Source organism: Melospiza melodia, assembly GCF_035770615.1.
Source record: "Melospiza melodia melodia isolate bMelMel2 chromosome 17 unlocalized genomic scaffold, bMelMel2.pri SUPER_17_unloc_1, whole genome shotgun sequence".
NCBI classification, from domain to species: Eukaryota; Metazoa; Chordata; class Aves; order Passeriformes; family Passerellidae; genus Melospiza; species Melospiza melodia.
In genome coordinates this window covers 1075831-1086874 of record NW_026948502.1, presented here as the reverse complement: position 1 = coordinate 1086874, position 11044 = coordinate 1075831, and the positions used below count along the sequence as shown (strand labels likewise).

General features: G+C 58.3%; 1 protein-coding gene across 1 annotated transcript; it reads right to left on the bottom strand.

Annotated features, from left to right (window-relative positions):
• Positions 1 to 454: 454 nt before the first annotated feature.
• Positions 455 to 7680, bottom strand: NDUFB7 (NADH:ubiquinone oxidoreductase subunit B7). Its single transcript, XM_063181882.1, has 3 exons — positions 7534 to 7680; positions 5826 to 5994; positions 455 to 1612 (listed from the first exon to the last, which is right to left on the bottom strand). Exons 1-3 carry the CDS (start codon positions 7643 to 7645, stop codon positions 1513 to 1515), a joined length of 381 nt encoding a protein of 126 aa, XP_063037952.1. The 5' UTR covers positions 7646 to 7680; the 3' UTR covers positions 455 to 1512.
• Between the last annotated feature and the right edge of the window lie 3364 nt (positions 7681 to 11044).

The window sequence follows — 11044 nt, the reverse complement described above, 5'->3', positions numbered from 1 at the left end:
TGTGTCATTGTCCCCTCCCTGGGGACACCCTTGGGGACAATCCCAGGCTGGGGGGGGGGCGGTGGCTTCGCGATGTCCCCAAGCACAGTGACACGGTGACACGGTGACACAGAGCCAGCGCCGTGTGTGACAGCTTTATTGGGGGGTGGCCTCGTGTCACCGTCACCGGGGTGTCACTCGGGTGTCACGTGTCATTCAGTGTCACTCGGTTCCTCAGGTGTCACCAGGTGTCACTCGGGTGTCACTTGGTGTCACCAGGTGTCATTCAGTGTCACTCAGTGTCACTCAGGTGTCACTTGGTGTCATTCGGGTGTCACTCGGTGCCCCAGATGTCACTCAGTGTCACCAGGTGTCACTCGCGTGTCACTCGGAGTCCCAGATGTCACTCAGGGGTCACTCGGTGTCATCGGGTGTCACTCGGTTCCTCGGGTGTCACTTGGGTGTCACTGCGGTGTCACCTGACAGCTTTATTGGGGGGTGGCCTCGTGTCACCATCACTGGGGTGTCATCCTGTGTCACTCGGTGATGTTTCCAGTGTCACTCAGGTGTCACTTGGTGTCACTCAGTGTCACCAGGTGTCACTCGGGTCCTCGGGTGTCACTCGGAATCCCACATGTCACTTGGTCTCACCACGGTGTCCCTGGTGTCACTGTCACTCGGTGTCACTCGGCGTCATCGGGTGTCACTCGGTTCCTCGGGTGTCACTCAGTTGTCACTCTGTGTCACTCGGTGTCATTTGACAGCCCTGCTGTGTGAGGTGGCCTCGTGTCACCGTCACCAGGGTGTCACTTGGTTCCTCGGGTGTCACTTGGTGTCACTCAGGTGTTGCCAGTGTCACTTGCTGTCACCGCGGTGTCCCAGATGTCACTTGATGTCCCTGGGTGTCACTCGGGTGCCACTCAGTGTCCCAGACGTCACTCGGTGTTGCGTCACTTGGTGTCACCGTGGTGTCCCCAGTGTCACTCAGGTGTCACTCGGTGTCCCAGATGTCACTTGGGTGTCACTCAGGTGTCACTCAGTGTCACTCGCTGTCCCCGGTGTCACTTGGGTGTCACTGAGTGTCCCCAGGGTCACTCAGGTGTTACTTGGAGTCCTCGCTGTCGCTCGTTGTCACTCGTCTCCACTGTGCCGTGTGTCCCTCGCTGCCCCCAATGTCACTCGCTGTCCCCGCTGTCCCACTGTCCCTGTTTGTCACTCGCTGTCCCCGCTGTCCCCGTGGTGTCACTGTTTGTCACTCACTGTCCCTGGTGTCCCCGCAGTGTCCCCGTAGTGTCACTCACTGTCCCCGTGGTGTCCCCGCAGTGTCACTCACTGTCCCCGCTGCCCCCATGGTGTCACTCGCTGTCCTGCTGTCCCCGTTTGTCACTTGCTGTCCCCGCTGTCCCCGTTTGTCACTCGCTGTGCCCGTGGTGTCCCCGCAGTGTCACTTGGTGTCCCCGCTGTCCCCGTTTGTCACTCGCTGTCCCCGCTGCCCCCATGGTGTCACTGTTTGTCACTCGCTGTCCCCGTTTGTCACTCGCTGTCCTCGCTGTCCCCGTGTCGCTTCCTCAGCCGTTGCTGCCGCAGCCGCAGGCGCCGCTCGCGCTCAAACTCCTTCATGCGCATCACATAGCTGGGACAGGGACAGCAACAGTGTCACCAACGTGTGTCACCAACGTGTGTCACCGTGTGTGACTGTGTGTCACTGTGTGTCATCACATAGCTGGGACAGGGACAGCAACAGTGTCACCGTGTGTCACCAACGTGTGTCACCGTGTGTGACTGTGTGTCACTGTGTGTCATCACATAGCTGGGACAGGGACAGCAACAGTGTCACCGTGTGTCACCAACGTGTGTCACCGTGTGTCACTGTGTGTCACTGTGTGTCATCACATAGCTGGGACAGGGACAGCAACAGTGTCACCAACGTGTGTCACCAACGTGTGTCACCGTGTGTCACTGTGTGTCACTGTGTGTCATCACATAGCTGGGACAGGGACAGGGACAGTGTCACCAACGTGTGTCACCAACGTGTGTCACTGTGTGTCACTGTGTGTCACCGTGTGTCATCACATAGCTGGGACAGGGACAGCAACAGTGTCACCGTGTGTCACCAACGTGTGTCACTGTGTGTCACTGTGTGTCACTGTGTGTCATCCCATAGCTGGGACAGGGACAGGGACAGCGACAGTGTCACCAACGTGTGTCACCAACGTGTGTCGCTGTGTGTCACTGTGTGTCATCACATAGCTGGGACAGAGACAGGGACAGTGTCACCGTGTGTCACCAACATGTGTCACCGTGTGTGACTGTGTGTGACTGTGTGTCATCACATAGCTGGGACAGGGACAGCGACAGTGTCACCAACGTGTCACCAACGTGTGTCACCGTGTGTGACTGTGTGTCACCGTGTGTCATCACATAGCTGGGACAGGGACAGGGACAGTGTCACCGTGTGTCACTGTGTGTCACCGTGTGTGACTGTGTGTCACCGTGTGTCATCACATAGCTGGGACAGGGACAGGGACAGTGTCACCGTGTGTCACCAACGTGTGTCACCGTGTGTGACTGTGTGTCACTGTGTGTCATCACATAGCTGGGACAGGGACAGGGACAGTGTCACCAACGTGTGTCACCAACGTGTGTCACCAACGTGTGTCGCTGTGTGTCACTGTGTGTCATCGCATAGCTGGGACAGGGACAGCAACAGTGTCACCAACGTGTGTGACTGTGTGTCACTGTGTGTCATCACATAGCTGGCACAGGGACAGCAACAGTGTCACCAACGTGTGTCACCAACGTGTGTCACCGTGTGTCACTGTGTGTCACTGTGTGTCACTGTGTGTCATCACATAGCTGGGACAGGGACAGGGACAGTGTCACCGTGTGTCACCAACGTGTGTCACCGTGTGTGACTGTGTGTCACTGTGTGTCATCACATAGCTGGGACAGGGACAGGGACAGTGTCACCGTGTGTCACCAACGTGTGTCACCGTGTGTGACTGTGTGTCACTGTGTGTCATCACATAGCTGGGACAGGGACAGGGACAGTGTCACCAACGTGTGTCACCAACGTGTGTCACCGTGTGTGACTGTGTGTCACTGTGTGTCATCACATAGCTGGGACAGGGACAGGGACAGTGTCACCAACGTGTGTCACCAACGTGTGTCACCAACGTGTGTCGCTGTGTGTCACTGTGTGTCATCACATAGCTGGGACAGGGACAGCAACAGTGTCACCAACGTGTGTCACCAACGTGTGTCACCGTGTGTCACTGTGTGTGACTGTGTGTCACTGTGTGTCATCACATAGCTGGGACAGGGACAGGGACAGGGACAGCGACAGTGTCACCAACGTGTGTCACCAACGTGTGTCGCTGTGTGTCACTGTGTGTCATCACATAGCTGGGACAGGGACAGTGACAGTGTCACCAACGTGTCACCAACGTGTGTCACCGTGTGTCATCACATAGCTGGGACAGGGACAGCAACAGTGTCACCGTGTGTCACCAACGTGTGTCACCGTGTGTGACTGTGTGTCACTGTGTGTCACTGTGTGTCATCACATAGCTGGGACAGGGACAGGGACAGTGTCACCAACGTGTGTCACCGTGTGTCATCACATAGCTGGGACAGGGACAGGGACAGGGACAGTGTCACCAACGTGTGTCACCAACGTGTGTCACCGTGTGTGACTGTGTGTCACTGTGTGTCATCACATAGCTGGGACAGGGACAGCGACAGTGTCACCAACGTGTCACCAACGTGTGTCACCGTGTGTCATCACATAGCTGGGACAGGGACAGGGACAGGGACAGTGTCACCGTGTGTCACCAACGTGTGTCACCGTGTGTCACCAACGTGTGTCACTGTGTGTCACCGTGTGTCATCACATAGCTGGGACAGGGACAGCGACAGTGTCACCAACGTGTGTCACCAACGTGTGTTGCTGTGTGTCACTGTGTGTCATCACATAGCTGGGACAGGGACAGCGACAGGGACAGGGACATCGTGTGTCACCAACGTGTGTCACTGTGTGTCACCGTGTGTCACTGTGTGTCACTGTGTGTCATCACATAGCTGGGACAGGGACAGGGACAGGGACAGCGACAGTGTCACCAACGTGTGTCACCAACGTGTGTCACTGTGTGTCATCACATAGCTGGGACAGCGACAGGGACAGGGACAGTGTCACCAACGTGTGTCACCGTGTGTCACTGTGTGTCATCACATAGCTGGGACAGGGACAGCGACAGTGTCATCGTGTGTCACCGTGTGTCACTGTGTGTCACTGTGTGTCACTGTGTGTCACCATGTCACCGTGTGTCATCACGTAGCTGGGACAGGGACAGGGACAGTGTCACCAACGTGTCACCAACGTGTGTCATCATGTCACCCCTGTGTCACTGTGTGTGTCATCACATAGCTGGGACAGGGACACTGTGTCACTGTGTGTCACCACCGTGTCACCACTGTGTCACCACGTCACTGTGTGTCACCACAGTGGCACCGTGTGTCACCGTGTGTCACCGTGTGTCATTGCGTGTCACTGTGTCACCACATCACTGTGTGTCACCATGTGTCACCGTGTGTCATTGTGTGTCACTGTGTCACCACAGTGGCACCGTGTGTCACCGTGTGTCACTGTGTGTCACCGTGTGTCACTGTGTGTCACCGTGTCACCACAGTGGCACCGTGTGTCACCGTGTGTCACTGTGTGTCACCGTGTGTCACTGTGTGTCACCGTGTCACCACAGTGGCACCGTGTGTCACCGTGTGTCACTGTGTGTCACCGTGTGTCACTGTGTGTCGCCACGGCCACCAACATGTGCGTGCGGGTGGCACCATGGTGGCCCCATGTCCCCAAGCCCCTCCCATGTCCCCGTCACCCCCCAGACACGTCCCTGCTGTCCCTGTGTCCCCATGTCCTGTTCCTGCTGCTGGCAGCTGTCCCCCCATGATGTCCCCATGATGTCCCCCCAATGTCCCTGTGTCCCTTACTCCTTGTGCTGGCAGCTGTCCCAGCCATGTCCCCCCCAATGTCCCCATGTCCCCAAATGTCCCCTCAATGTCCCCATGTCCCCCCCAATGTCCCCAATGTCTCCATGTCCCCAGTGTCCCCATGTCCCTGTCCCTTACTCCCGGTGCTGGCAGCTGTTCCAGATGTGGTGCACCCATGTCCCCCCAGTGTCCCCATGTCCCCCCAGTGTCCCCATGTCCCCACAATGTCCCCACAATGTCCCCCCAATGTCCCCCCAATGTCCCCATGTTCCCCCAATGTCTCCAATGTCACCATGTCCCCAGTGTCCCCATGTCCCCAAATGTCCCCACAATGTCCCCACAATATCCCCATGTCCCCCAATGTCCCCAGTGTGCCCAATGTCCCCATGTCCCCATGTCCCAGTGTCCCCAGTGTCCCTGTATCCCCGATGTGCCCATGTCCCCAGTGTCCCCGTGTCACTCACTCCTGGTGCTGGCAGCTGTCCCAGGCGTGGCGCAGCATGTGGCACCCCCATGTCCCCAGTGTCCCCATGTCCCCAGTGTCCCCATGTCCCCAATGTCCCCCAATGTCCCCAGTGTCCCCGTGTCACTCACTCCTGGTGCTGGCAGCTGTCCCAGGCGTGGCGCAGCACGTGCCACCCCCAATATCCCCATGTCCCCAATGTCCACAATGTCCCCATGTCCCCGTGTCCCCAGTGTCCCCAATGTGTCACTCACTCCTGGTGCTGGCAGCTGTCCCAGGCGTGGTGCAGCACATGGCACCCCCATGTCCCCAGTGTCCCCATGTCCCCAATGTCCCCAGTGTCCCAGTGTCCCCCATGTCCCCGTGTCCCCATGTCACTCACTCCTCGTGCTGGCAGCTGTCCCAGGCGTGGCGCAGCGCGTGGCACCCCCAGGGCACAGGGAAGTTGTCCCGCTGGCACCGCAGCAGCCGCACCAGGTGGTGCCCGCAGAAATCCCTCTGCTCCAGGGGCACGCGGGCATCCGAGAGCTGCGACGCCGAGGCCACCATCACTGTCACCAGAGAGAGGGGACAGGGACAGTCAGGGACACACAGGGACACACAGGGACACCCAAGGACAGCTGGGATGCCAAGGCCACCATCACTGTCACCAGAGAGAGGGGACAGAGACAGTCAGGGACAGCCAGGGACAGCCAGGGACAGCTGGGACGCCGAGGTCACCATCACTGTCACACACAGGGGACAGGGACAGTCAGGGACAGCCAGGGACACCCAGGGACAGCTGGGATGCCAAGGCCACCATCACTGTCACACACAGGGGACAGGGACAGTCAGGGACAGCCAGGGACAGCCAGGGACAGCTGCGACGCCGAGGCCACCATCACTGTCACACACAGGGAACAGAGGGGACAATGACAGCTGGGACACTCAGGGGCACTCAACGACACCCAGGGGCACGCGGGCATCGGAGAGCTGCGACGCCGAGGCCACCATCACTGTCACCAGAGAGGGGACAGGGACAGTCAGGGACAGCCAGGGACAGCCAGGGACACCCAGGGACACCAAGGGACAGCTCTGACGCCGAGGCCACCATCACTGTCACACACAGGGGACAGAGGGGACAATGACAGCTGGGACAGCTGTGACGCCGAGGCCACCATCACTGTCACACACAGGGAACAGAGGGGACAATGACAGCTGGGACACTCAGGGGCACTCAACGACACCCAGGGGCACGCGGGCATCGGAGAGCTGCAACACCGAGGCCACCATCACTGTCACCAGAGAGGGGACAGGGACAGTCAGGGACACCCAGGGACAGTCAGGGACACCCAGGGACACCCAGGGACAGCTGGGATGCCAAGGCCACCATCACTGTCACACACAGGGGACAGGGACAGTCAGGGACAGCCAGGGACAGCTGCGACGCCGAGGCCACCATCACTGTCACCAGAGAGAGGACAGGGACAGGCAGGGACACTCAGGGACACCCAGGGACACCCAGGGACAGCTGCGACGCCGAGGCCACCATCACTGTCACAGAGAGGGGACAATGTCAGTCACGGACACCCAGGGACAGCTGGGCTGCCAAGGCCACCATCACTGTCACCAGAGGGGACAAGGACACTCAGGGACAGAGGGGACACTCAGGGACACAGGTGACACTCAAGGACACTCAAGGACACTCAGCACCCACCCGGGAATGGGGACAAACAGGGGACACGGTGTGACAGACACTCAGGGACATTCAGGGACACGCAGCCCTGGGCCGGCTCCGCCACCGAGGCCACCATGGCTGTCACAGAGAGGGGACAGAGGGAACACTCGGGGACACTCAGGGACACTCGGGGACCCTCAAGGCCCACCCGGGAATGGGGACAAACAGGGGACAGGGTGTGACAGAGCGGGGACACGGGGTGGCAATGCAGGGACAGCGACACCCGCGTGGCACCAGGGTGGGGACAGGGTGGGTGGCACCGGGAGTCACAGACGGGGGGGACGCACGGGAGGTCACCGAGGTCACCCCAAGGCCACCGCGCCCCCCTTATGTCCCCATGTCCCCGCGTCCCCTCGCGGTGTCCCGCACTGACCGCGCGGCCGGCGGGCCGGCATGCCCAGCTCGGCGGGGAAGGACGGCATGTGCAGCGGGTCGGGCTCGGCCTCGGCGTCCCACAGGTAGCGCCGGCTCAGGTGCCCGCCCATGGCGGCGGCGGCGGCTCCGGGCCCGGCCTGGCGGAGAAAATGGCGGCGGAACCGGAAGTGAAGGGAGCCAGAACCGGAAGTGAAGGAGCCAGAACCGGAAGTGAAGGAGCCGGAAGCGGAAGTGGCGGAAGGAAGGGGAGGCGGCACCGCGGCGCCCCCTGGAGGAGGGGAGGAGCGGAAAGCGCCACTGAGAGCCCTCAAAAACGCCAAAAAACCAAAAAAAACCCAACAGAAAATGCTCCAAAAATCCCCCCAAAAGACCCAACCCCCACAAAACTGACCAAAAAACCCACAAAAAAAAAAAAAAAACACAAAACCCCACAGAACCCCAAAAAAAGACCCAAAAACACAAAAACAAAAAGAAAGAAATCACCTGAAGAACCCACCCCCCCAAAAAAAACCCAAAACCTTAAAACAATCCCCCAGAAATCCCTAAATAAACCTTTAAAAACAAACAAACAAAAAGAAAACCCAAAAAAACCCCAACCGAAAATCTCAAAAAAACCCCTCCAAAAAACTCCCCCAAAAAAACTCCACCCCTTCAGAACAAACTAAAAAAAAACACAAAAAAAAAGAAAAACCCTCCCTAAATAAAACAACCCAAAACCCTCACAAAACCCTAAAAAAGTCCCAGAAACATAAAACAAAAAAAAAAAAAACAGCAAAAAACCCAAAAAACCCAAAAGAACCCACCCCCTCAAAATCTCCCAGAGACCCTAAAAAAATCCCCCAGAAACCCCTAAATAAACCTTTAAGACCAAAAACAAAATCCAAAAAACAAAAAGAAAATAAAAAAACCCCAAAAAATTGCCCAAAACCACTAAAAAAACCTTTAAAAACCACCATGAAACAAAAAAAAAACCTAAAAAAAAAAACAAACAAAAAAAAAAAAAAACAAAAAAAACCACAAACACCCAAAAATCAAAAAAAAAAAAAAACAAACCCCAAAAACTTCCTCCAAATCGCCCAAAAACCCCAAACCTCCACCCCAAACTCCTTCAAAGCCCAAATGTCCGATGTCCCCAAGGCCACCAGAATGTCCCCAAGGGGGTGGCAGGTGTCCTTCTGTCCCCAAGGAGGTGGCAGATGTCCCCAAGGGTTCCGAGGGACACGCTGGGGACACAAAGCCACCCCAAAATGTCCCCAGGCAAAGAAGAGACGAGGCCACGGGTGTGACAAAGGCGGTTTATGGTGACACCAGTGTCCCCAAGGGCCACCTCGGGGACAGGAACAGGGCTGGGGGACACAAAGGAGCTCCAATGTCCCCAAGGGCCACCATGGGGACACAAACACAGCTGAGGGACACAGAGCAGCTCCAATGTCCCCAAGGGCCACCATCCCCTAAGGAACGACGAGTGACACGGCCACGCTGTCCCCGTCCCAAAATGTCCCTGTCCCCAATGTCCCCATCTCAAATGTCCCCATCCCAAAATGTCCCTGTCCCCAATGTCCCCATCCCAAAATGTCCCCATTTCACAATGTCCCTGTCCCCAATGTCCCCATTCCACAATGTCCCTGTCCCCAATGTCCCCATCTCAAATGTCCCCATTCCACAATGTCCCTGTCCCCAAAGTCCCCATCTCAAATGTCCCTATCCCAAAATGTCCCTGTCCCCAATGTCCCCATTCCACAATGTCCCTGTCCCCAATGTCCCCAGCCTCAAATGTCCCCATCCCAAAATGTCCCTGTCCCCAATGTCCCCATCTCAAATGTCCCTATCCCAAAATGTCCCTGTCCCCAATGTCCCCATTCCACAATGTCCCTGTCCCCATCTCAAATGTCCCCATCCCAAAATGTCCCTGTCCCCAATGTCCCTGTCCCCAATGTCCCCATCTCAAATGTCCCCATCCCAAAATGTCCCTGCCCCCAATGTCCCCATCCCAAAATGTCGCCATCCCAAAATGTCCCTGTCCCTCTCCAGGCTCTTTACCCCTCCAGGCCTTGTCCCCATGGCACTGTGTGACAAGGCCACGGTGTCCCCATCCCTGTCCTGTCACTGCCCTGTCCCTGTCCCTCTCCAGGCCACCCCTGTCCCTCACTGCCATGTCCCCTGTGTCCCTGTCCCTCTCCAGGCTGTCCCCATCCCTCACAGCCCTGTCCCTGTGACACTGTGTGACAAGGCCACGGTGTCCCCGTCCCTCACAGCCCTGTCCCTGTGACACTGTGTGACAAGGCCATGGTGTCCCTGTCCCTCACAGCCCTGTCCCCGTGACACTGTGTGACAAGGCCATGGTGTCCCCATCCCTCACAGCCCTGTCCCTGTGTCCCCATGGCACTGTGTGACAAGGCCACGGTGTCCCCGTCCCTCACTGCCATGTCCTTGTGTCCCCATGGCCACGGTGTCCCTGTCCCTCTCCAGGCTGTCCCTGTGACACCGTGTGACAAGGCCATGGTGTCCCCACCCCTCTCCAGGCTGTCCCCTTGGTTCAAAGCCCTGTCCCACAGTGTCCCCATCCCTCCCACCCCATGTCCCCATGTCCCAGCACCTCTCCAGGCCATCCCTGTCCCTCCCACACCCATGTCCCCCATGTCCCCATCCCTCACAGCCCCATGTCCCCATGTCCCCCATGTCCCCGAGTCCCTCCAGGCTGTCCCCATCCCTCACAGCCTTGTTCTTGTGGCACTGTGTGACAAGGCCATGGTGTCCCCACTCCTCTCCAGGCTGTCCCCATCCCTCATGGCCCCATGTCCCCATGTCCCCGAGTCCCTCCAGGCTGTCCCCATCCCTCACAGCCCTGTTCCACAGTGTCCCCATCCCTCCGACCCCCATGTCCCCACGTCCCCATCCCTCTTCAGGTTGTCTCCATCCCTCCCACCTCCAAGTCCTGGTGTCCCCCTCATCTCAGCGTCTCTCCAGGCCATCCCTGTCTCTCCCACCTCCACATTCCCCATGTCCCCATCCCTCTCCAGGTTGTCCCCATCCCTCCCAACCCCATGTCCCCATGTCCCCCCATGTCTCAGCACCTCTCCAGGCTGTCCCCATCCCTCACAGCCCTGTTCCACAGTGTCCCCATCCCTCCCAACCCCATGTCCCCGTGTCCCCCCATGTCTCAGTGTCCCTTCAGGCTGTTCCCATCCCTCACAGCCCTGTTCCACAGTGTCCCCATCCCTCCCATCCCACATTCCCCATGTCCCCCCATGTCTCAGCACCTCTCCAGGTTGTCTCCATCCCTCCGACCCCCAAGTTCTGGTGTCCCCCCATGTCTCAGTGTCTCTTCAGACCATGCCTATCCCTCCAAGCCCTGTGTCCCCATCCCTCTCCAGGTTGTCTCCATCCCTCCCAGCCCATGTCCCCGTGTCCCCCCAATCTCAGCATCCCTCCAGGCTGTCCCCACCCCATGTTCCCATCCCTCTCCAGGCTGTCCCCATCCCTCCCACCCCATGTCCCCATGTCCCCCT